The sequence below is a fragment of the Bombus huntii genome, chromosome 6 (assembly GCF_024542735.1).
Source record: "Bombus huntii isolate Logan2020A chromosome 6, iyBomHunt1.1, whole genome shotgun sequence".
Lineage (NCBI taxonomy): Eukaryota > Metazoa > Arthropoda > Insecta > Hymenoptera > Apidae > Bombus > Bombus huntii.
In genome coordinates, this window is record NC_066243.1 from 13,619,127 (window position 1) to 13,646,922 (window position 27,796).

General features: G+C 34.8%; 2 protein-coding genes across 8 annotated transcripts in view; one reads left to right on the plus strand and one right to left on the minus strand.

The window, feature by feature from the left end:
- LOC126867178 (tyrosine-protein kinase Src64B) overlaps positions 1–23,109 on the plus strand; it is an 87,269-nt gene extending 64,160 nt beyond the window's left edge. For 5 of the 6 annotated variants that reach the window (XM_050621415.1, XM_050621414.1, XM_050621417.1 and 2 more), the window contains 6 exons: positions 13,044–13,269; positions 14,133–14,324; positions 15,496–15,706; positions 16,563–16,816; positions 17,188–17,898; positions 18,166–23,109. In XM_050621415.1, coding sequence (XP_050477372.1) covers positions 13,227–13,269; positions 14,133–14,324; positions 15,496–15,706; positions 16,563–16,816; positions 17,188–17,898; positions 18,166–18,380 — 1,626 coding nt within the window. In that variant the 5' untranslated portion in view covers positions 13,044–13,226 and the 3' untranslated portion in view covers positions 18,381–23,109. The remainder of the gene's footprint in view (positions 1–13,043; positions 13,270–14,132; positions 14,325–15,495; positions 15,707–16,562; positions 16,817–17,187; positions 17,899–18,165) is intronic. The other variant, XM_050621419.1, reaches the window with a different exon arrangement.
- Positions 22,822–25,243, minus strand: LOC126867179 (putative mediator of RNA polymerase II transcription subunit 24). 2 transcript variants are annotated; one of them, XM_050621420.1, is made up of 2 exons: positions 24,782–25,243; positions 22,822–23,933 (listed from the first exon to the last, which is right to left on the minus strand). In XM_050621420.1, the coding sequence occupies exons 1-2, from the start codon at positions 24,895–24,897 to the stop codon at positions 23,213–23,215; spliced, it is 837 nt and encodes a 278-aa protein (XP_050477377.1). In that variant the 5' UTR covers positions 24,898–25,243; the 3' UTR covers positions 22,822–23,212. The 2 variants fall into 2 exon arrangements, with proteins under 2 accessions (XP_050477377.1, XP_050477379.1); XM_050621422.1 differs by lacking the exon at positions 24,782–25,243 and adding an exon at positions 24,445–24,758.
- Positions 25,244–27,796: the final 2,553 nt, after the last annotated feature.

Below are 27,796 nucleotides of genomic sequence, written 5' to 3' on the forward strand. Positions count from 1 at the left end.
AGCATGTTGTTCCTTAATAATTTCATCGAGTTGGTTTCAGCATAAAAAAATAAATTCAGGTTAATATCTTACTGGTGAATTAAACGGAGACAACGTATTCTACATCTGGGTTAACAGCGTCTAAAGTAATATCAAAATGTAGTCCATCGATTTCTTTCGCTTCTCATTTACATTCCTTGAATTAAACGAAGAATACTTTGAAATGAAACTCAACTTTGCGAACCGGTAACAGCATATACGATATAATATACGCGGAACGTTTAACCTAGAAAATTTACATTCATCCCAAAAGTCGACTACTGCTACGAAACTTCGATGCTCGTTAAAGTTTCGAACAGATCGTCGAGATCATATTGTAAAATTATCGCGTCGCAACTTGGTGCGAACATCAAATTGCAATTCATCGGTCGATGACGTAGATTAATTTTCACCTTTCGTACGAAATCGCTAGGTGTTCCTGCTCGATCTCGTTACTCGTTACCCTTGCAACTACGTGTAGTAAATCTAAAAGAGAAATCTCCAAAAAAGAACACACCTATATAAATATATTTTGTGATCAACTGCGAGCATATCGAAACACTTCCTTATTGCTACGCGCTAGGTATCGAAATTAGAAACTCATTATACTCATACATGAGCTGCTTATTTGTCAAATTGGTTAACTTGGCAAGATATCGATCAAAGAAAATTAATGCAATTACATAAGCTAACCATCGATCAAATGGTTTGGCAATAAAATTTCTAAAACTTTGAAAAGCAACGGTTATGTAACCGCTTTGGCCTATCAACGATTCAAATATCACTCGCTTTTTTTTAAACCATCTGTATATACACCAGAACCATCGGGAGAGACCCGTAACTGGGTTTCCGTTAGCGACCGACATTCTAATGGGCACGCGAGTACATTATTTGCCCGGCACGATTCATCATCGCGTAATCGTATTTCGTGAACGCCAACTAGATGCGGCGAATTCATTTGTGTATCGGACAGAGGGAAATTCACTGTGCACACACCGTGGCCTACGTACGCCCCTGCAACGCAATAACGTCCGATCGGCCACCCCCTGGAGCGCGACGCCGCGCCGCGCCGAGGCGGTCGGGGATGAAGGGTAGGAAGGTTAGGAAGGGCGTAGTCCCCGAAATCACGAGCTTATATATCCATTCAAGAAGACGATATTCAAGGGTTGGGGCAAAAGCTCGACAAATCTACGGGGTTGCTGGTCCTAGAGTTCTCTGCTTGTGGATAAAACTCGCTGGATTATCTGGATATATATGTATGTACTTACGTACATGCATGTATACGTACATGTATGAATGCGAGCTTATGTATGTCGTTTTGCATTGAAAACCATCGATAGATAGTTCCTTACCAGGGAACAATCGAGAATATTTGGTGATGTTTTTAGGAGTTGAAAGCGATCTACTAAGTAAAGCGAGTACTAAGCGAGCGTTTTCTCAATTTGGTATATTCGGTGGGTAGCTTTTCGCTGGATTATGTGTATAGGGTGTCTTAGATACGATGAAATTTTGCAAGTTTATGGGCTTGAAATGGGATTAGCTTTGTAGAACGTGGAATTTATCGCGTAGAAAGTTTTAATAAACTTGGAAATTTTGTTCTCTCGGTATCAGATGAACGACTGATTTCAAGGTTTTGGTTTTGAAATTGTCAGAGCTATACAGATGCTTTTGATGAAATTAAGGTCAACTTTTGTAGAGGTAGAGAGACGACCTATTATCGCCTATTGTACTATTCTCTTGACGTCCAACGATCTTAGGACAATTGAATAGAATTATTAGATCCCAGGCTGCAGTTTAAAATAGAAGAAACTGTAATCGATCGTAATAATTGTTTTTCTCATAACGAAATACGTTAATTAGATATAGACTGTAACGATAATCTGTAATTATTATTAGCGTTAGTTATAGTAGTTAATTATAGTGTAGCGTACATATTTGCGTACATATTATCGGTCGATAATTGTGGTATTAATTACTACAATGAAATGGACGTACATATGTATGTCGATCCTCTGCTGGGATTCTGAGATTGAGAAATTTATATTTGAATGTAGTTTATAATAATTGAACATTAGCCAGACACTTAACATCAAGTATCGTATAATGCTAATATCATGCGAACTTAATGTTTGTAAAAGTATTGAAAATCGTCGAGAATCTTGTTACTTGATACTTGATGTTTGTGAAAATTTTTATAAACTCTGGGATTCCTCAGAACCTCATAATATCGGTGAAGACAGTGAAAGTAAAAACAGAATGCACCTGTTCAAATAAATCAATAGAAAGAAACACTCGTACGATGTAGTGAAACGATATTCGATGACAAAAATGTATCAATGAACAGGGACATCATTTCGAATACTCGAGTACTTGGTTCGTTTCTTTGAAAACTAGTTCTCTTTTATTTCGATAATTCATACGTTGTTGTTTCCTTGAATTCCCATGTTGATATATCGATCTTTCCTCGTATTTACTGCATTTACTTCGTTTCAAGTTTCATTTTCTATAAAATCCTGAAATTTCGTCCATTTGAATTGTAATTAACAAATTTTGTATATAAGTGTATTTCTTTTACAATTTCTAATAATTTCCTCGAATATCGAAATTTGTTAAAGCTTTGTTTTTCTATTGTCTCCAATTACAGAGGAATTTCGTTCTATAGAATTGAAATACGCACGTATGCTTCTTTGCAAAGGTTGTTGATTCCGTTGAATTTTTATTGAGCAGAAAATCGAAATAGCATTTCCGTATTTAATAGTTTCCGACTATAGTTACAGCGTAAATAGGTTTTCACAATCTATTGTAGCAAAGTGCTATTTTTTTTTTTTTTTTTTGCTTACAAAGGTATCTATAAATGTTAGTATAAATTGCTGATCAATTTATCGAGAAATAACGCCTGTTTTTATTTAGTATTTGTACCCTTTTTGTATCAATATCTGTGAGGTACAACAATTCTTCTATTAAACGTCCCTGTAGTTTTTCAAATTTCCGATACCTGTATAAGTTCTTGTTTTAACTACAAAATGTATGAGATTTTTTTTATCAAATATTCCATCATCTGCTATTTTTCTATACATAAATATTACTAAAAATTAACGCAATTTCTCATAATCGTTCACACCATCTCTTTTTTAATTAGAAAATTCAGGATATTGTCTTCAAATATTCCATAACTTGTTCATACTTTTTTTTTTTTTTTAAATAAAATGTTCCATCAATTTATCGAGTAAAAACTGTTATTCTTTTACGTTGTAATTCTTTTAGTTAGAGAATTCAAGATATCTTCTTACTACAAAATATTCCATATTTTTGTTCTATATATTTTCTTGCCATTTCTAATTTTTCGAGTAAACACTGTCATTTTCCCATACATAGTAAGTGTCTCTAAAAGTAACTATATCTTGCTGTTTCTTCTATATTCATCCTACACATTCGCACGTATACGTTTGCACAGTATATTTTATTGATAAAATAATATTCTTATCCTGTCTGCGTCTCGCCTCGCAGATATCATTCCACGTACTTTCCCAGTGATACGAGATATGCATATTCAATTTACGCAAACGAAACAAACCGGTGCTTCTAATTAACGACGGATATTAATTTAACAGATGTAATTCTAGCGTTTCCACGAATATATATATATGTATACACGTACCATGGAATCTAATATCCACGTAATTCTAAACGTCATCATCGTTAATTAACCAAAATTAAATAGCGATAAACATAACGTGAACATGCAAAATCGGAAGACGCGCGCGAGCCATCATATAATTAACCAAGAATGAATTTGTATAAATTCACTGCACAGTGATGCGAATGCGAAGATATCATTTAAAAGCTGTTCGAGTTGAAACAAATAATCTTTTCTCGACTCTTATCGACTTTTACCTTACTCAAAAAAATGTTATTTAATTATTTCGAACGAATAGACTTTATAGCAAATGAAATAATTAATATACGTAACTATTTGTACAGAATTTTTTTTGACGAAATTAGCTCAAGTTTGCGCTATGCATAAAAAGTTGAATTTAAACGATTCGAGGAATATGAATATTTTTATTTTGTCCATGTAAGCTAATAAAATTCATACGATTAGCTATTGGCAGCCTCAAATATCTTGTTTCTCGTATAACAATCAATCCGTTTGACAAACACATCAGCCGTCGAAACGAACGATACGATAAGGTCGAAAACGTCAAGTACGTCACTCTCGTGACATGGTAACCTACACATACACGCTGATTAAACTCAAAACGAATGATTTCAAGTTGTAAGCGAGCTTTAATACACCCATTGTTCCAACTTTTTCTATCAACGAGAGGAAAAAGTAGTCTCGGAGTTCCGCACCCCCCCGTTGAACAATGTATTCCCCCTCTTGTTCTTCCTTTCGCCCCCTTTCCCCGGGATATGGCAGGATGCATATAACGATGTCGTAAATCGAACCATCGAGTAAGTAGGAGTGACGTTTTAGGGTTGTAAGACCCACTTAAGGCCGTATATTGCGCTGTGTTTTTAGGGTTTCGTGTAATAAAAAGAACTGACGAATCGCGGATAATATGTCATTTGGAAATAGGAAGACTGGATATATTAATTATTTAATATTTAATTTATTAGTATTCAAATTAGGGGGCGAAGAAAAAGAGATTCTAAAATATGGTTTCTCTTCAACCACGAAGAATGACGTCAAAAATATACCAAATGAATTTCTTTCTACCTTTAAATAGCTGCGATCATTTTGCATCTCGATGTAATACAAAAATCATGATAATAATCGTATTAATCGTTATAATGTATTATTCTTAAAATGTACATAAAATACACAAAGACGTGGCAAGATACGTAAAGATTCGTAATACGTCGAGTATACTCGTCGAGCATTTGCTAGACGAGAGAAATATCTGTTTAGAAATCAATTTATCGTCCATCTGGCAAAGTTTATGAAAATATGGAATTTTTTGGGTTGGCAACTATTAACTACAATACCAATTAATGACAAAATCCGCATTCCTTAGTCGCGAAACCGTTAAACATGTTTGGATATGAAGCTATAAAAGTCTACGTGGATCTACTATAAATTGTTTTACAGATACTATTTATTTTCCATACTCGAACAGCGTAATCTGCATATAATTCTAATACAATAGTCGAGAACCATAAAATAACCAGAAACGTATAGTACGATATATTGAAATGTAAGAAAATATCGAAACTAATGTACGCGTTACGATGTTTATAGGATGAAATAATCTCTTTCGTTCATATCTGCATAAATATTCGCGTTGTGATAATAATGACGCAGTTACGCACCTGCTTTATATACAGTTTTTATTCATTAAAATATTTTATAGACCTACAGGTTAAGAGTTAGAAATTTTCAAAACGCGAAACATTTCATGTTACACTATCGGACCCGTATGTTGGTTGTCTACTGAGAGTTTCAAGATTTCTAAAAGATTCTATATCGTCATCTCGTCGTAAGATTTTCGATCTGTGTTCAAAGTAGCAGCAAAGTGCGCCACGACGAAATTTTAATTCTTCTGTATGTAGCCTGCCACGAAACGTCGTCATTGTTCGTCACATAAAAGCACCATCAGATAGCGTGTATATACGCACAACCGTGGGATATCGACCGTCTACCCTGTTCTCTGTGCGTGTGTTTTTGATGATGTGCATGTGCGCCCAGACCAATTTGACAGAGAGAGAAAGACATAGGGAGAGAACGTGTTACTATGATGGTGGTGGTGTAGTCCTGTACGAACGTTATCCTGTGCCCGCGCCATGGTGTTTCCATGGGGTTCGCCACTGGGGTGGGCCAAGCAAGATCGACCGCCTTGCGCTTTCTCTGTCTGTCGTTAGCTAAACTTCGTGTCGCAGCACTTTCAATTTCTGACTTTTTTTTTTTTTTAGGACATATTCTAACTTACCCTCGCATTTATATTATTTACGTACTTTGTTCGAATTTTCACTTATATTTATCTAACTTACTTGTATCTATCCGGCGACTAAACATGTTCCTGAATCTGCTATTTTTGGGATACATTTTCATAAATCATCCCTGAATCTTAAAACAGTTTTTCTGCGAAAAGTAAGAAACGTGACTTGTCGTGTTCTTGCTGCGTAGTCTTCGTACAAAGGAGGTTACAAAATATATTTCCACCCCGTGCTATTTATTACAGTATATATCTACATACTAATTGATCAATCAGGTCCCAGTGTCATTTAGTAAATAATACTTTCATAGTAATGTTCTCATGGTATTACCAATTATCTACGCCTACAAAAATTTGATACAATAGAAATGAAATGTATAAATGGAACATGGTGAAGAAATGGTCCATTGAAAAATAAAGATGTATGCAAATTTCTAAGCATTATATGTTGCGAAAAGAAAGTTACGAATTCGCTGTATCCCAAGGTGAAGTTCAACGCATCGTTATTCGAATATTCGAGATACAGCAGCCTTGGGCTGTTTAATTAAAAACTTTCATGGCGCGACGAGTATGCGGGACATCCCGTTGCATCTTCTGATTTACGGAAACATTCCGTACACGAAGTTTTCCTTTTCTACCCGTTTCGTGGGACCTTTTCATGGGCTCTCGGCATTGTCCATCTCAAATGACCGCGAACGGCGGGAAACGTGCGGATACTGAAGGTTTTCCATCGTATTTTCCTCGTCGATCGGGTTTTTGGAAGCCTCCAGGCTGCTGGAACGCGGTATGTCATTTGGTTTAGAGTTTAGAGTTTACAGATGCTTGTGAAATGTAGAGGACCTTCGGTACATGTTGCTTATCCTATGGAGAATCCACAGTTTTCATCGGCATGTCCTTTCTGCGGTTCATTCTGAAACTGGCATTTTTGGGTTAAATAAACTGTTTACGTTTAAGATTATATGTTCTTATCTTATTCGTGAAAAGAATCCATCGGATTCTTCGTAAAGAAAATTCATAGAATTGCACGTTTAAAGATCGCGGTGGTGCTACGCGATTTACGTAAATTTCTTTTAACGATCTACAATAAATACCACAATAGTTACTATATCGGTACAATTTGATTCGTTTTACAAGAAACGTAATAACAAGAGAGTATATTAATGATAATTAAAACGTTGAAATTAATTGCACCTTGCAAGAAATACAAAGGAGGAATTTGTTAATTGTAACGTGCAAAATCGTTCAATTTTATAAGAAATATGAAGGAGTTATAATTTTAACGCTTAAATCATTATTAAATGACAATGTCGCGGTAGTGTTACGCGATTTACGTAAATTTCTTTTAACGATCTCCAATAAATACCATAATAGCTACTATATATATTAATGATAATTAAAACGTTGAAATTAATTGCACCTTGCAAGAAATACAAAGGAGGATTTTGTTAATTGTAACGTGCAAAATCGTTCAATTTTATAAAAAAAATATGGAGAAGCAATACATATAAGAGTTATAATTTCAAAGCTTAAATCATTATTAAATTATAATGAAATTAAACCCAAAAGTGGAATGAACAGACCACAAATATCGAAGTTTTCGTCGGCTCTGTCCGGGAGGGAAAGCAATTGCCATAGTCCTATGTATTAACGAGAAATATCGTAGGACCACATCCTGAATTACAACGCGCGAAATTACGCGGTCGAACGTACGACAAGATTAAGTACCACACCGATATTTTAAGTGCCTCTGCTCGCGATTACCACCGTCCTAAATTCATTACTGCCGATGTCGAACTGGATTTGTCCTGTCGCATCGCGTCACCGCGTCGATTAAAAACGCGACCAAAGACTCTCGTTTAGCATTTTCACCCGACTCGTTTCTAGATCTCTTCTGACCTACTTAAACGCTCTTTAATTATTCATTGAATCGCTTGCTTTACACCTCGGTTAACGTTAATTCGTATTAATTCTAAATCCTTTTTTCTTTTTTTTTTCTTTCTTTTTTAAGTTTATTCTTGGATCATGTACAACATCCAAGGATTGGATTTACGTCAAATGCAGGAATACTTCCTTCGGTTTTCCTTATCCAAGCTACCAAAGTTTCTGACAAAATTTTGCGTCGAATACAAACTCGAATTGCCTTCCTTTGGCCCTCGACAACTTCTCTCTCGTAATTAGATTTTTACGCGTCTATGGACAATTTTGAGATGAAAAATGCATATATACCTAAATATGCAAAATTATGTAAAAGTATAATACCCTTTACAATAACGAATAGATAAACTAATTTGTTATCAAAGTTCCAGTTTTTTAATTATACTCTCAAAGATACGAATTTGCATAAATATCCACGATCTACTCGTAGTAAGTCTTTTGCTCGTAAAACAGATCGAAAGACGAGGAAGAGACGACTTTATTGCGATTTCTCTGCCACACAAAGTTCCTTTTATGAAACTCACAGCGAGAATTAACAATTTAAATCGACATTGTATACAATACCTCTTTAATTTCAACTGACGCAAGTGTCAGCTTTTAAAAGCGAAATTTACCAGAAACCACCGTATACGTACATGATCCATAAGTCAAGCGGTCCTCTTGATTTCCGTGTCTCGCTCGCAGCTGATTCAGACTGGACCCAACGAAATTTTGTTTCCTCGTGTTACGTCATTATCATTATCATACGGCGGTGATCCTTTCAAGCGGTGATTTCATTTCTGCCCGCTTCCACCGCCACCATAATTTGTTTATCGGTCATCGAAAGCGGCCTACAACCATCAGAGAACGTCCTGTATTTCCGTCGTACGACACGTGTACGAAAATTTTGCTCACAGACAGGTGATAGTTTGCGTGTACGTGTAGGCGAGGAAACTTCGTTCCAAACGGGATATTAAACACACACGACGAATCTCGAAACATTCGCACCTTCGTTCGTGTCAGAGGAGCACAGAGACGGCTACGAGGCTCGTAAATATTTCGATCGACGTCGATGCATGGCCGCAGCTCTCTGGAAGTTGAGCGAGTTCTCGTCATTTTGCGTGTTTATGTAATGCTGCAGGTTTATGCACAAAGTACCGTGCAAGTATCTTCCTCGTTTTATGCTAAGGTTCCTTAACTCTTTAACTTTGTTTCGAAAAGTATACGCGAAGATCATAAGAAAAAGAACACGACAAGTACATTTTTGTTGACTTTCTTCAAAAAAATATATCAATTTTGTGCAATATATATTTGATGAATATTTCTGAATATGGAAATGTGTATTTTCAGTTATCAAATTTTAAGAAGTTTCAGGAAAATATTCTATATCTTCCAAGCTTCTTTCTTCGCCACGTTATTAAACTTTTCTTTTGAAAATTCTTACGATGAAAAGAAGTAACGACGAAGATGAGTGAAAAGATACGTATAGAATATCTCTAGATTTTTTGTTTAATTATAAAAGTATGGTAATTAGAACTTTTAACGTGAATTTTATTCGATGTATTTCTTCACCACATCCATCAGAGATCTTGTTGTAGATGAAACAACGTTTCTAGAAAAGAAACTATTCTTCTCGTTAATAAACTGTTTCTCTGTATTAATCCAAGAGGATATTAAAGTAGTGCGTTGCCAGTAGATCATCTTTGTATCAAATATAATCAAAATTCGTGAAAGTGTGCTGGTAAACGGCAGTAATTTGTTTTACGTCTTTATTAGATCGTGTAAGAAATTCAACTTGGCTATTATTAAATACTAAGAAAGTAGAATCCAAACGACATGGAAAACTTTTGTAAATTACAAAAATCTTTGAAGGAAAGCCGTCATTAAACTAGAACTAACATTAACTTAGACTAATTTCTTAAAACTAAGAAGACTAAAAAGAACAATTAGGCAAGCTGTTCAAGTGTCAGATCGAAAAAACTTCGGTTCAGATAGAAACAACAATTAAATTTGTAAAATGGTTATAATCTAAGAAACGAGTTATTAATTTTTTGAAGTTTATTGTATTGTACTTTTATTATAAAAATGATCTTTTCTCAAGTTGTCGCTGGAAGAAAGTTGTCTAAAGTTCTCCCATTCTTTCAACTCATAAAGTTAAAACGAGTACTCGCAGAATAATTATATATACTAACATGTAATTTTAACATTGTCTATATTTTATTCCGCGTTCCAAAATATTTATCTTGTTTAATATAAAATCGTTTTGATCCAACTAAAAAATAAAAAAGAACAGTTATCTCTTAATTATAGAATCTAATAAAAAAAAATCTACCTAAAATTCGATAACTAATGGACACATTGTACCCTAAAATATTAAACGAACTACTTAAAACTTGTAAACAATATTAAATAAATCGTATAAAAGATATCTGAAAACAAACCGACTAGAATTTTATCTTTAACAAACACTTGACGGAATATAAAAAGCTGCTCGAGTCTGAGCTTTACTTGTTGACACAAATTCGTAATATTTCTCACGTATATATAGCGTCTGAATTGAGCGAATTTCTATCACGTGCAATTTATGCCGGTAGAGAATTAGGATCACGAAGAGGCTTCGTTTGCAGCAGGCCTGCAGATGAAAAGTCGTAAAGTTGATTTTCCCAAGTCGCTTTCCACTTTTTGTGTAACAGGTCGCCGCAGAAACTTGGAATTCGCAACGTCGCGTCGTAATTATGCACGTTGTAATGGTATTTCGTGGACGACAAAAGACATAGTCGTATTCCCCTAAACTCTAAATGAACCCTGTAGGCGCGTTCCTAACTTTATTTATCCTTGTTGCTCGTGCTTTTCCTACGTATCATGCTACATCTGACACGGTTCTTTCGAATTTCAATGAAATTTCGCCTGCTGATGGTTCCATATCAAACGAATAATAATTAAATAACAATGCAAACAATCCTATACAGATACGATTAAATAAAATAAAACTGTAAAGTAAAATTTGCAATAAATTAAAATAATATAAAATAGTAATTTTAGCTACACATGACTAATCAATTATGACAAAAATATATTTAAAGTTTGATAAAATCACACAATATTATACATATATATATTTATACGCTACGTTACGAAAGAACTAGTCATTTTTCAAATAAAATACAAAAATATTGATCAACTGTGTATAACATACATGTTAACATATCTACGTATCTACGTTATATCTCTTACCACGTCAAATTTCATTGAAACAGGGCTCTATCTGACTCATCCCTTGCAACGATTTCATCGGAAGAACAGCCACGGATATAGAAAATGTCTGTACGTGACTTCGCGATCGTGTCGCGCCTTTTTGTTTTCAGACTGGTCTTCCCTAAGGAATCGGGAGCAATGCGGAAAAACCTGCAACCTTACAGCTTACATTGTCGTTCGATAGTAGTTTATACGTTTGTATTTACGGCTTCGAGTTTGACTAGTTTGCTTCGTTCCAGGTATTGGCAACTGATACTTGGAAATAATTAACAGGTCCCTTGGAAGTTTCCGCGTTTAGAGAGACCTTGGAAATGGATCGGTAGATTTTACGCGTATTTAGGTCTATTGCACTTAGGAAGAAATAAAGAGCGCAATGGAAATTTGATTGCGTATTTGTTAGATTTGTTTAAGGAACTTCGAGTGGTACGAACGTGCATTCGAATCTTACAATCATAGAATTGTAATAGAATGAGAAATATTTATCTAAAATGATTATTCCGCGAGACATTTATCCGAATAAAATAAAACAATTATTTTTATAATTATTGTTAATATAATATATATAATAATTATAATATAATAATTATAATATATATAAAAAGTGTAATTATTATTAAATAATTATTATTTGGTTATTAAATTTTATGTATGTGTAATGAGATTATACAGTGTATATTAAACTTACTAACACTCGTTATTTTGAAACACATATCAATGCAATAGCTTGTCTGATATGGTACACTAACAATCCATGCTTATAACAGCTTCTACCTACAAGAAAAATTCCTAATTTATACCCGAAATGAAAATAAAAGGTAAAAAGGGAGGAAGAGAGTTAATGACTCATAAGCATCCAGGAAAATTAATGTGTAATATTTATCACTGGACGCCAGCATTTTAATTACGGATTAAAGGTATTCAACGAACGGACGAAGGAAAGAAAACATTTTTCTGTTTGAGAGCGTTCACCGTGTCTATGAATGCGAACAATCAACTGGTTAGCATTCTCCGAGTCCTCCTGTTACGCTCGTTTTAATTTAACGTATTACTCGGAAACACAGGCGGCATGCCTGATTTGTCTCGCATCGAAAAGGAACACGCTAGTCTCCGGTAAAGAAGATGCACGATGTTGAACAAGGCAAGGAGAAATAAAACACGGACGTTCTAAGTCTTCTTTAAATACAACATGATCGATGATCCACCGGTGGAAGCTAGGGAGCGGCGAAAGCAATTTCATAAGTCAGCTTCTTCCTCGATGTAGTTGCACCGGAATAGAAATAATAAATATATTAATAATTGCAATTCAATAAATCACGTCAACGCGAAAGAAATCCACGACGAACTAATTGATAATGAATTGCTTATAACGAATTCCATCTGTTGCAAATTGCAAATATGAAAGATTTCGAAATGACAAACACATCTGAATAATTATAACTTAAAACACCATAAGCGAACATAAGAGAAATAATAAATGCTTGCAACTGTAATAGCAATTTGTTTAAACTAATATTCGTTTCATTTATCCTAGATCAAACTAACAAACGTAAAAACCTTGACTGTAATAGCAATTTGTGTAAATTAATATTCGTCCCATCTATCCCAGATCAAACTAACAAACATAAAAACTTTGACTGTAATAGCAATTTGTTTAAATTAATATTCGTCTCATCCTAGATCGAACTAAGAAGCATAAAAACTTGGCAAGCTATAAATATACGAATGCACAGTGGCGCTAAAAAGATCTAATTCGATAAATCATAACTGAACGTGAAGGAACAGAAAAAAGTTTCCCGATGTATATATAAACCTACGTCCTTAACTGTGAATTACGATAATGCATCGTGGCACGTTCAAAAGTCGCCTCACTGTAACAAGACGAAGAGGAATCATGGTCGACAATTCTGGTTTACCTTGCAGGTGCGCGGATTCGATAAACACGCGATGGAGAGAAGAAAGTGATGCTAAAAGTCGAAACGGAAACCACCGTCGCGCCGTATCAGCCCGAGTTCACGAGATGGCGACTTTCCTGGGGGCACGCATCAGCATAGAAGGCGCGTAGAATCAGGATCGAAAGGGGAAACATCGAGCACAACATCCAAGATGGGCAAGTGTTGTAGCAAGCGGCAAGAGCCTCAACCCCTTGGTGAGTAGCCTCCTTCTATCTTGCTTTTTATTCTCGTGGCGAAACCGCGATGAGTTTTCTTTTACAAAACTCCTACTACGTGTTTTGTTTCTCTTCTCCCTTTTTCACTTTCTCTCTCTTTCTCTCTCTTTTTTTTTCAAGTATGTCTTTTGAAACTCCTGAATGGAAGTTCCCGGTTAAATGCAACAAAACACAGAGTAAAATGAGATCGTGGAAGTAGAAAAGCTGTTTAATTATGGCGAGTTGCGTTTCCTTTTAGCGTGCAATAAAGAGTTGCATCGAGAGATCCGATTTATTAAAAGTATTTCGAAGGGAATAGTACGGCCGTAGTACGGGAGTTTTAATTTCAAATTAAAAATCCTCTTTGATGTAATTTAATTAAAGTATTAAATGGTTCCAGCTTTGTTAACTGGAACTCCTGTTAATCCTACTTTAATTGCTTTCCTCCATCGACTCCAACTGATAGAATCGTGTAGACTGAATTTCTGGATACCTTTCTTCGAATTATTACGGGGGAATTAGAAAATATTTTTTCATTCTTCACTCTGACCTTCTCGTTTCGCGATAGCGAATATCTTTATCTGAATCGTGCACGAGAAGAAAGCAATTAAAAAGATTTTTATCATCTATATTCTTAAAGATTTCTTGTACTTTGATTCATTTACCACTTTAAAATCTCGCCAATGACATTATTTGTTAAATTGTTCCAAGTTCGTCAACCCGATAAATACTGTAATTTTTCTACTCTTTTAAAATAACGTTTCCGTTGATTCACTCAGCCTCGTTTACGTCTGAACTGTAACGTCACGCGTAACGTCGTTTATCATAATTTCGCGTTACAAATGTTCGGCTTGGTTATTTAGGTTACAAGAAAGCAGATACAGGACTAAGCTCAAAACACAGTAATGGAGGTTCTTTGGATCGGTACACTGCTGACCCGAATCAGAGGGGTGTACAAACGAGGGCAGACATCATACGACCGAGGCCGACACCTTGTAAGCTCCAAATTCCTCACCAGCCCCGTAAAACAAGCTCGCCTGTCGTTAAGCCTGCATGTGTGTATTTTTATGTTCTTTTATTTTACTTTTTTAACATAGCGATTTTACTTTAAGTTTCTAGTTTAAGATTCTATTTTAGCCTGCGATTTACTTTGCTTAATATGCTTCACGTTCCGAGATGATCTGTTTATTACACGGACAGAAACTTCTTTTATTATACCTATTTTAGTTCAGAATGGATATGCGATTCACTGTCAGTGAATTAATGAAAATAATACATTTGCCACCAGGAAGATATTATTATCGTTTCGTTTCAATTATTCAGCTTCGTAGAAGATAATCCCATAGATTTAAGAGTGAGCTTTTTTTTTTTTTGGTAAACTCCTCGATATTTAAATTTCATTTTATATTTTGATAATCGAAGTTAGGAACGCCTCGATTCGTGTATGCTTAACTTATATGTTTGCTGTAGATTTCTTGTGATTTTCTAAAAATTGAACGTAAAGAAAGAAGATGTTATTTTGTATTGCTTACAGTCAGTACAAAATGATGCCTGTTTTTATTTATTCCATAGGAATATAGTTTATATATTATAATGGCAACTAATATTACTGAAACATTCTATTATTGCTAATTTATATATATATAAAGGACTCGTACAACTGCTCAAAAATATTAATTTATTTCTAAAATGATATTATTGTGAACAACAAATGTTTGTAATTAATATCTTCTAATTTATTTGAGCATTTAATAGTAAATTCACAGGAATGTTGCTTTGAATTAGCAAAAAGAAGCAAACTAAAATTTGCAAAATGTAAAAAAAAAGACCATATGTAATTATGTAATTAACTTCTATACTTAATTCATTACTTTGCCCTATGAATGTCTTTTCAAAAAATTTGTCCATTCATATTGAGAAACTATGCAATTTTCAATATTTACATGTATATGACGAATAGTCGTTAAAATTCGAAATTTCAATATTTTCGTCGTTAACGTTCAACGATAGTTTGTTTGCGAACGATAACTCTATATGAATCGACGACCGCAGTATTTCATCGACGCGTGCTAATCTCGTTGATCGATACTCTGTCAATTGCAATTGCAATCGCCAATAATCTGTGCAATATCAATATAATTCATTCAAGAAAATTTGGATTCGATTCCTTAAATAGTTCGTATTTCTACGTGTACGTCATTCTACGTTGATTTGTTCTGGAAACAGCGCATTCGCAAAGGTCGAACAAGATCGTGGTGGCCCTGTACAATTACACCGCGCGCGAGAGCACCGATGTCAGTTTCGTAAAGGGAGACCGGATGGAAGTATTGGACGATTCCGAGCCCGACTGGTGGAAAGTTTTACACTTGACAACTTTGCAAGAAGGTCTCATCCCGTGGAACTTTGTGGCCGTGGAGCGTTCGGTCGAGAGCGAAGAGTGAGTCTTCCTTCCATTTTCCAATTAGCAGTTTATATAATACATTCGACTTGCTTTCCTTCGTTACGAATTTTCTTTTAACGGTCTTCGACGTTGTCATATAGTTGCGGACAAAGGAAAGTTTAACGACTAAAGGGGCGAGATAGTATAATTTTACAAAGTTGAATTATCATTTGCAAAACCAATGAGTAGATATAGCATACAGGGTGGTTGGTAACTGGTGGTACAAGCGGAAAGGGGTGATTCTACGCGAAAAAAGAAGTCGAAAATATAGGATAAAATATCACGTCTCGTTATAAACGGATCTCACTGTAGATTTTTAAAAAAATGTAAAAAAAAAATTTTTTTTATTCTATATTTTCGACTTCTTTTTTCGCGTAGAATCACCCCCTTCCCGCTTGTACCTCCAGTTACCAATGACCCTGTATATCTTGCGATAGACTACAAAAGATAGATAAAAATGATAAATAGACTGATAAAAGATGTCTAATAAAAAGATCAGAAAAACTCGCATACGCAAGTAGCAATTTTAAAGTTTTATTTTTCCGCCGTTACGTCCGTGTTTCTTCACTCGTCTTTTTATTAGTACGTTGCGCTTTGTTGCGTCGTTTTCAGAGACACAGCGAGGATACGTATAGATATAGCGCCATCAGAACACGGAACCTTCGTTCGCAGGTCTGTCCTGAAAAAGCGAACCGAAACGCTCACGAATAATCGGAACAAAGCGCGACGTACCGATAAAATTAAATTAAAAGAATTGGAAGAAGCAAACGAACGTGTCATCTAATCATCGAGAAAGTTTGAAATTTATAAACCTTGAACACTGTTCCTTTCTGTTTCTTTTCTCCATCTGCAGTTGGTTTTTCGAGAATGTCTCCCGTAAAGAAGCTGGAAAGCTTCTTCTGGTGGATGAAAACCCTCGGGGAACGTTCTTGGTGAGACCCAGCGAGCACAATCCACGAGGATACAGTTTATCCGTGAAGGATTGGGAGGAGGGAAGGGGTCATCATGTAAAACACTATAAAATTAAGCCGCTCGACAATGGAGGATTCTTTATCGCTACCAACCAGACATTCCCGACCCTACCCGCCCTTGTTATGGCGTACAGCAGTAAGTTGTATTGAATCTTTAGTGATTTATTTTAATCTCTTCCCCTTTACTGTCTCTATTCTTTACGAAAAATATATGATCGTAAAAATATAATTCTTGTGCCATTTACATATGTATTCTGCCCTTAAAATATGGTAGTTTTGCCTTAAGAAGATTTAGAACCACTTTTGTTCGCTGTAACTAACAAGTAATCTTCTTCTATTTGTCTTATTAAAATGTTTCCTACAGCATATAGAATTCTAAAGTGACGCATACGATTTGAAACATTTGGACGGTATTTTTTTTCAAACCACATCAACCCGTACACTGTTCCCTGCAACAACAATTTCGTTGGAATTCCTCTGTAACTTTGCGAACTGTGACTGTTGCAGAGAATGCATTGGGTCTGTGTCATGTGCTTTCGAAGCCCTGTCCAAAACCGCAGCCGGACATGTGGGATCTCGGGCCCGAGTTACGAGACAAATGGGAGATCAATAGGAACGAGATACAGCTGATACGGAAATTAGGCCACGGCAATTTCGGCGAGGTATACTACGGTAAATGGAGGAATAAAATCGAAGTGGCTGTGAAGACGTTGCGACCAGGGACCATGTCTACGGAGGCGTTCCTCCAAGAGGCGGCTATCATGAAACAGTTCCGACATAGACATCTAGTCGCGTTGTACGCGATCTGTTCGAAGGAAGAACCGATTTATATCGTGCAAGAATACATGTGCAATGGCAGCTTGTTGGACTTTCTCAGGACAGGTGACGGCAAATACATGCAGTTCGAGGATCTGATTTACATTGCTGCACAAGTGGCATCCGGTATGGAACATCTCGAGAGCAAGCAATTGATACACAGAGACCTTGCTGCGAGGAACGTCCTGATAGGCGAGAAGAATAAAGCAAAGATTTGCGACTTTGGTCTCGCCAGGGCGATCGAGGATGACGAATACTGTCCTAAACAGGGAAGTAGATTCCCTGTTAGGTGGACTGCTCCCGAGGCCATTGTCTATGGCAGATTTAGCATCAAAAGCGATGTTTGGTCTTATGGCGTGCTGCTGATGGAGCTCTTCACTTATGGCCAAGTTCCTTATCCTGGTAAGTTTCAATAATACCGTTTACTCTAATTCATTAACTTTTAATTGTGTTTTATTCTTCTTTTTGTAATTTCATTAATTTTCTGCAATTCTGTGTTTTTAATTCACTATTTATTAACTTGCGTTCAAGATTGTAATTGTTTGATATCTTCTCATTGATGTGGTCCTTACATAATAGTCGACGTTTGTATAAATTAAATTTATCGAACAATTAAAAATATAGAAAATAATTATTGTTATTTCTTCGATCGTTCGTTTCATTTTACAGGTATGCAGGGTCGCGAAGTAATCGATCAGATCAATAAAGGCTATCGGATGCCTAAACCATTGAATCACCCGCTGCCGGACAGCATTTACCGATTAATGTTACAATGCTGGGATGCTAGCCCCGAGAAGCGACCCACGTTCGAGTTCCTTAATCACTATTTCGAGTCATTCAACGTCACTAGCGAAATACCCTATCTAGAACCACCAACTGACTGATACACAGCTCACATGCAGAGTCACCTGGTACCGCACGGTCATTTCCATCCAGCGCACATTAACTGTGCCATGGAGTTTTATGGTATTTATTGCTAGATCTCTAGCAATACGTCTGAAGACTCTGTTTACCGTGTCCTTTTTTATATTAAAAAATCTGCAGAGATATTATCTGCGCGAACAGGAATAATGAATTCTAAAAAAGAAGGAAACTTGGAAAAAAAGGAGAATTACCGAAAGTACAGAATGGTACAGGAACTATTTATAAGCTGTCTCTTGATGGCGAAGAATTTTGTAAACGTTACCAGATTTTTCGAAGCAATGGTTGTTAAACGCTGCCAAAAAAAAAAAAAAGAAAGAAGAAACAAAGAGACGTAGAAGAAAAGGAAAAGAAAATTCTGCGATAATCGTGGATAATTTACGAAGTGTTCTTTCGTTATCTTCACGAAAATTGAGAGTCATCGAGGAAGCATGATCAAGAACAATGATCTTGTGTGCCATGGAACTGAGAAACGAAAAAATGAAACTGAGTCTTGCTCGTACTGTGTATCGATGAGACTTTAAACTTTTGTGACCAATCGTGGATAACTGCCGACTAATAACGAGCCAAAACGTTGCGACTGAAGATAAGAGTATAGAATCTCTCTACCCGCTACGTATTCGATATATATTATAGAATCTAAAACGAAATCGTTCAACGTTTGAGCTATTTATTAAGCATTTTCACAATTTGGAGAGTATATTAAAAATATTTGACAAAGGTATCTTATTATTAAAAAAAAAAAAAAGATAATGTTTAGACGGTAGAACGGAAACAGTTGAGAACTAAAAAGTAGAATTTTAAATGGTAGACAATGTAATCGATTATATTAATCCGTCAATGTATGATTACGACGCAGATAAACAGAAGTGTTGCGACATCTATGTAATCTGCGCGATTGCTTCTTCATTGATCTCGAATCAATCGCGACTGACTTTTCCTAAAATTCAAATCTTGTTTTTTTCTTTTAGATTCACTCCTTGCGAATCCAAGTGCACAGATTGTGCATCAATTATTGAATGCACAAGCCTGTATTAAAATACAATCATTCTATTGATATAATAAATTAGGATATGCAAAGTTTTTCGTTTGATTTCGAACGATACGTCGAGTAGGACAATATTTTATACGAGAGATTAAGTACGTTTTATACGTAAACGAGAAAAACTTTTTCGATGTGTGTATTTTTGTTCTGTGAACAGTGTATTCCAAATATACGATTCGAAAGCACACGTTCGTTTCTCCGACGAATATACATATACATATACATATATAAATATATATATATATATATATATTATTATTTTTTACTGTGATCACATCTGTAAAGGAAAGCCAAGAGCTATCTGTTCTCTACGGCGAGTCGATAATGTACCTACATCTGAATATGTCTCGTCATTGTATTAATTTAGACCTCTTTTTTCAAATTCGTTAAGACGCGAGTAAGAAGAAGTTACTAATAACAGAAACAAACATATGTAAGTACGTTATATAAATGCACGTCGCCACGAGAAGTGACAAACTTTTTTTGAAACTACGTGAACCTATCGAGAGAAAAAAATAAAATAAAATAAAAAATACTAGAGATACTACTTGAAGGTAAAAATTAAGTCATCGATGTTGCTCGTACAAAGTGTTTGAAAAAAAAATTGTAAATTTTCTACTAAACATACAAACGACAAGTTAGGGTAGAGTTTAGGCGATAGGCCCATGAAGGTAGTTGTAAATCTCCTCGGGATGTGAAACACCGACAGATCCTCGTCTTTTTTCGTAATTTCGTTGTATAAGAATATTTCTCGGATAAGAAAGGGTTTCGATCCCGAGGACGTATATCGTTGTCTCGTCATGGTCGTCCTCCGCGGAACGTATCGTTAGACGTATAAGTCCCTAGGCGTACATTGAACTATGTCACGATAAGCAAGGTGAGCCATTATGACACTTTAAATATATAAAACATTTAAACGAATAAGAACAAGAAAAAAATATTAAACGAATGAATGGGATAAAAGTTGAGAGAGAGAGAGAGAGAGAGAGAGAGAGAGAAGATGATAGAATATAAGTACGAAAGTGCGAGCGATGATAAGACGACTATGTACGTGAGTGTAGTGAATTGTTACAACTATGAATGTGTGGTATTTTTTTCACGCGCATTTTGCCGTGAAAATATTAAGAGATGAGCAATAAAATGTCATGCTTCTTGTACGGCCCGTAACTATTGCTCAACAGAAAGAAAATCGTGTCGTTTCAACGAAACGAACGTTTTCATGAAACGGACGCACCAACGTCTGACAAACCAGTGTTTGTTGTCTAGTAACAAACTATGATACGAATGATTCCAAATAGATATCGATACAATTGATATATCGATTCGAATGTGGAATACTTTTGTGGCTTAAGTTTACCGGGACTCGTCGCGAACTCGACATTATATTGCCACAATTACATAGTATACCAATAAATATAATGTTTTTTACTATAATTAGCGAGGCAAACACTACATACTTTTGTTGTGTGAGTTGACTAATTTATTCTATGATAGTATGATGCGGTGAATGCACGTGAAAAAGCATCATGTTTACGTAGTGTTAGAAATGTAGTTGTATTACGTCCAACAAACTTTTTCTATGAGCGTTTTATACCGATCAAAATGTTGTGTTTCTCATGGAGAATGGTCACTCAAGATTTTTCGCTAACGATCATGTTGTCGCCATAGTTGGTAGAATTCATATTGAAATACAATCATGCACGAATTCGATTCGTCGAGAATCGGTGGCAAATAATGTCCATCATATATAGAAAGTAATGTATTTGATTTTCTCTATCTTGAATGTCAACACTGTCGCATGTACATCATTTTATCCGAACAAGACGAAGAGAGTAGTATATTTAAATGTTAAATACTGGTAAGGGCATCATGTGGCCTTTCCACTGGATCTAGAGACTGATATTGTTTAGACAAAAGGAACAGATCAACTGCATTTGAATTTGTATTTGACGACTATATATGCTCGATCTAATTTTTCACGAGGATATCGAATCATATGTAATTGAAATTTCAATCTTTCTTACGAGATTGTTACACGAGAATAAATTTGGTAATTTATATATATATATATAATAATTAAAAAACGATCTCGATTTTATACTTGTTTGTCCATATTCAAATTAGAGATTCGAGCAGATATAGGTATATATCCTTTCTATTGTATTTGAAATAATAAATTTCAAAGGATTTTTAAATAAAACGAAAACAAGCAAAAAATTTACATCGACGTATTTCACGATGCATTGAAATCGAATTCTGGTCGGGAGACGCTGCGTGTTTCAACTTGATTGTAACGTATAGATGTTCCAGTCTTTAATGGAGCTATCACGAATGCAATAATGCTCTATCATCGTTGTGCTTTCGGTAGTTCAAAGCAAAGTATGTATACTCAATATGCTAGTTGGTTTATGTAAGGCTATCGATCCTTTAACGTTTTTTCGACCATTCGTTGCCACGAATAAATATATAGGCTTTATATTAAGGCTCCCGAATTGAAGTATTTCGATCTTCGAGTTAAATTTTTTGTCTATAGCCTATAAATATTCGTCGTCATAATTATCAAAGTAGCAACTCATAACGCTAGTTCTATTTTTATTACTCTTATTGAATAAGTATTTTTACTGCTTACAATTAGTAAAATCGTGTGACAGCTTTAGCATATCTTTTAAGTATGAATTATAATACGTACTATGGTTCCATATAGTTTCCTTTTTGTATTATTTCGAATTTCTTTTTTCGAACACTGCGTCTCTCGGCTTGGAGACAAGTTTCCATGAAAAGATAGTTTCATTCTTTCTATAATTCGTAAAATATGAAGTAAATCCTTCTTGTTCGGTTTGACTTGCCTACTTTTGAAAATTTGTTTCGTTGTGGCTCCGTTCAAATGAAATTTTAATAAATCTGTGATATAGTGACGAACCTCATGTTTTTTGATACAGAGTTTGAGTATTGCGCGGGGCCACCAACGAAATTAACGTGTCAGAAATTGCTTAATAACCATTTATAAATGTTAAAAAATGAAACAGTCGTCACACCAAATAGATGGATATTTTTTAATGCATTTAGGCTTTCGTCAAGATCATACACACCGCGCGTCAACATGGTTCACTCGTACCTAAAGTAAAAACGGATCAATATATCGTCATTGTTTACGTACCAAAGCTTATTATCATTAAGTAATTTAATGGTTACTTTGTATCATTGTATTAAGTACCATAAGCCTATGCAGATAAATATATTATGTATCATATTAACAGATGAGTGTCAAGTGATATTCATATATTTTATCCATATAACGCATTATTATTCTTTCATTAATAAACGCGCAAGTAAGTTGGGAGTTTTAATAATACAATACGTTAGTTGCAAGGAATTTATTCTAGTACCAATGTTTCATTTCATAATACAAAAATTTAAAAAACAAACACATTAAAATCTTTTCATTGAACTAAATGGAATAGTTTGACACAAATGGCTTTTTAAAATGAATACATTATCATCTTTGTTCTCTTTTACCATTTTTACAAAAAAAGAAAAAAAAACTATTTAAATGTAATCCTCTACAAAAACACAGATTTTTTTTTATTTTTGTTTTATTGTATATTATATATAATTTAGGTACCAAATTAAATTGGATTTGTAGCAAACATACAGTATTTAGACTTGTAATCATGCATAAACATTGCATTGCATGCTAGTCATTGAAAAACCGTATAAGAAATCTGTCTGTTACAATTCAATATATTATAATTAAATATACATCATTTCTGCCATGTGCGACATCTTCTTTGGAATATGAACAAACTCCTCGAAGTAGCTGGCAAGCTCGTCAATAGTGACATCGCATGAAGGTGGAGATATTCGTGCTTGTACTGAACATGTATTTGAACTTGAAGGTTGACCAGTTGAGCCAGCAGCTTCTGATTGACTATTATTATTATTATTGTTAATATTATTATTATTGTTATTGCCTCCACCTGGCCCAGGCCCTCTTTTTAAGCTTGGCATCGTATTACTACGTGCACGTTGGAAACTATTAACTTGATAATTATCTTGAATGCTGGTATCGTCTTTAGCTTGTCTAGAGTCTTCACTAATATTTAGCGTTTTAAAGTCCTTTGTGACCGTACCATGGCCAAAAATCTTTGAGTTCTTACCAGAAATATTAAATTTACATGTTTCTTTAATCAATGTATTTGCTACATTATCACTAAGACAATTAGTGCCAATATTATTTAATTTTAATACAGCCTCTTTGATTATTGAGTTTTTCTTATTTTTATCAAGTACTCTTTCATTCTTTGATGGTTTAAAATTCGTTGTGCTTTTAACGCCTCTGGGACTGTTTGTGGTTAATGTTGGCTTGACAGGTATCAATCGTCTTCGAAATAAATGACTGCAATCAGAACTGACGATTTTACTTGTTGTTCTAAATGGATTTGACGGCTTCGCTTTGTCAGTGGGTGTAATACTGAAACAATAGAAAGCAGTGTTGATAATTAACATCACGACGAATAAAAATAATTATTGGGAACGCATAATCCTTTCAACATTCGTATGTCGTAAATAAAATTCAATAAAATCTTGTCGAGAAAGAGATTTGAAAACATTACAAAAACATTAACTATATGATGATTTAAAATCATCTCGCGATGATTCATCATTCTTGCCACGTAACCTTGAATCGGATATTGGTAAACGTTTAATACTCGGTCGCTTATGCAATAGCATCCAACTACGTGAATTCATGTCGAAACCACGATAAAATGGGGCACTAATTGAATGAAATTATATTTAAGATTTAATAAATCCACGTTATCACATTTTGACGAACATCAATCATTACACTTCACTTGTATTCTATTTTCGTTTCCTTTATCGTATTAACGCGTAAATTAACAAGGAGCAATATTTCGTAAATGTAGATGACTCTGTGTGGAGGCCCTTTAACTTGCTCGAAATATGTGTAAACATTTGCTTACGGATCGTAGTCGATGTTATTATTTCGCAGCATCGAGTACAAGAAGTAACGATCATTAAAATGCGTGTTCACGAGTGCTTGCATCATTAATAAATCAAATCACCAAGATGCACGCATACGATGGATAAACAAGAAATTGTCGCGTAACTCTTGAAACGAGGTAAGGTTTCAACCGAAGACCTTGACCGCGCGTTGAAAATGGATTGAGTCGCAAAACCGCAACGAACCGATACATCGAACGAGCGCACACGATAGAATTCAGAATGTTCGAGGCACTGGAATAGGACAGTTGCGAGGAGCAGGCGCTTTAAATGAGCTTTCTGGCGGTAAATGCTTACTGAGGACAGCTCGATGAGAGACGATCAATTTCGAGCTTTTCTAAACTCGCCGGCAGTACTTCGTCAGCCATGGTAACAATTTTACACGGTTCCGTGCTCAGCGTTTGCGGGAACATGGCATCATGCCGAACCACTGTTGGCAAACAAACGTTGACAGCGCGTCAGAAAATTCCAGAATGAAGAATACGATGTTTCGAGAAATAGGTTAGAACGATGACGATAGGCTGAATTCCACAGTCACGACATTCACTAGCGTTTTCTTTCTTTTATATTCTGCGAATCTGTTTAATTATGTTTTCACCTCTACACCATCTCGTTTTCGTTTCCATTGAACTCACTCATCGGATATCGCTTGTAGACGCGATTTCGCGATCAATTAATCATCGACAGCACGTAAATAAACAGACTTTTGCGCGCAACTGCCATTCTACTGCTGCTCAATACCGGAAGCAACGATTCCAGATGGCGTTCCAACTGTATTCTCGCTACGCGCCCAACGCCATTTAAACTTTCGAAACTTACGTCCATGTTTGAATCAGACATCCGAGATAAAGATTATATTTAACGCATCGTCTAATTGGTGGTCGAAATAAGTGGGTGGTGAGTAATTATGAGATTAATAATTTATTAATTCTGTGATGTATAAATATTAAGATAATGCTACGATATTTTGATACATTTAGTTGCATATGAAATATCGTTTCTTTGAAACCTAATATCATCTATTAAATTTTGTTCCATCTGTCATATTTATAATTAAAAATTTTAAAAAATGTCATTATTGGTCACAATGAATGATTAAATTAGTCGTATGATTTTCTTAGACATATGAGTGTGAATTTTGAAAAAATTATGATGAAAGTTGCTGGAAATATATATATGTAAGGATATATATAAATATGGTTATGATGACAGGTTAAAATAACACCACCATTTCACATATAGAATTTTTTATTTCTGATATTGACAACTCTTACATCGCTAGGAAAGTGCATTGTTTCACGTCGATACTACTTTGATTAAATGTGTGATGTTTGAAAGAATTTGAAAGAAACTAACTTCTTATTAGTAAAATAATATTTCATATGTATTAATTTAATAATACATTCAATTTCATAATATTTACACTAGAACTAGTCAAACTAACTAACTAATAATCAGATTTTTTTCAATATCTTTGATAACATGAACGTTTACTTTTACGTTTAGATAACTATAGATGAAAAGTCAATAGATCTAATGTTTATAATATTCAGTATTTTATATTTCCTGTTAAACACGAGTTTTATGTCAATGTACTAGTTATTATTGAAATGCAAATACATTGTATTTGCTCGAATTCGATTGGGATTTGACCCTTCGGAAGCTACATTGATCAACTCTACAAATTAAAAAGCTCAGAAAAGTGACGATATTTCAAATGCTGTTTATTAAATTTACATTGAAGTTTATGATTACCTATATTATTTTCATTGTATTTATTTTTTCTTATTTTAAATCATTTTATATTATTAACGGTGTACTTAAAAAATTAAGAAATTAATAGATAGTGGAGTTGATCAGTTTATATTTTGAGAGGCCTATTTATAAGTGTAAATACAATATTCTGGTAATGTAACAAATAGAATATAGTCGAATCGCGTGCGGTTCTCCTTTGACAGATCTCTTGCATTGCGTTTATGGCCGCTGCATAAGTTGCCAAGATTTAAGTAGAACGAAAATACAGGTCGTAATATCGATCAAACGTATCTTTGCGCCATTAAAAGGATGTCGTGATTTCCGTGGAAGTTTGAAAAGCCTCCTGGGGATCGATCTAAGCCTCGGTTAGAACACAATATCGTGAAATGTGATAGGTTTAATCTGTTCTCTTGCTTCCAACTCCAAGTCTTCGTACATAGAACGGTCGCGTGTACTCGTGACTCGTTGTGCAAATCTCCAGATAAAATAGAACCAAGAGCAATTTATCGTTGTAATTTATGGAAATATTTCTTATCGTATCTCACGTGCCGCACTTTTTTCTTTTTTTTTTTTTTTTGTTTTCACGCGAATTTTAAACAATGTTAAAATAGTTCCACACCGGTAGGATATTTTCATGTTTCCCACATGTATTTGTGTTTGTATTTTTTATTTTTCTACTTCTGCGAGTGCGGGTGTAAAAATATAGTTTATTTATTGAAGGATAGTATATCAGGACAGATTTATGGAACGAAGTAGAACAGTTGAAACTTTTGTAAGAATTTTATTGAATTGTATACATAGCTGTTTCTTACGTATGAGTGATGGATATGATTATCTTGTTTGACTATGAGGCTTGATTAAAACATGAAACATACGCTAGAGAACCGTGAAATTAAAGTATAACATTATTATGTGATACAAGTGTAAACATTTTCACCGTATGTATGCCAATAAACTACGTCACGAACATATAGTAACGAATCTGTTAAGATATTTTGTGTATTTTAATATTAGAATCATTTGCATATCATGTAAATTTTGTAAAATGAAAAATAAGTTCTTATTGATATATTTTACTAAAAATATTATTCAAATTTCCAAAAATTCACCACTGCCAATTTATAAACTTTCGATGAAATATTATGAATTAGTCACTTTGTTTACCCCAGCAGTTTTAGCATGTATAAGAAAATGATAAATATATCAACTGGTGAAAGTTATTTTATCGGAGATCTCGATTTTCAATATAACAACCGATGAATAAGCGAACGAGGCTTACAAGACCTGACACACTCTACGAGGCGCTTTATTTTAGCATATGAGCGAAATATTTACGAATTCCTCGTGCCGAAAAGCACTCAAGAGCCACGGGATTCGTCAGGTTGAAACAACAGAAGCTATCGTTGAATCCATTCAACCATATTCTCATATATCTCTGTTCGTTCAGTTTGTTCGTCCGTCCTTAGAAACTGGAACGCCATTTTTCTTCTTCAGATTAAGTAATCCTCTTTCGTAATGCTGAAAAAGTAGAAAGGAATTAAGGAAAATGATACAATT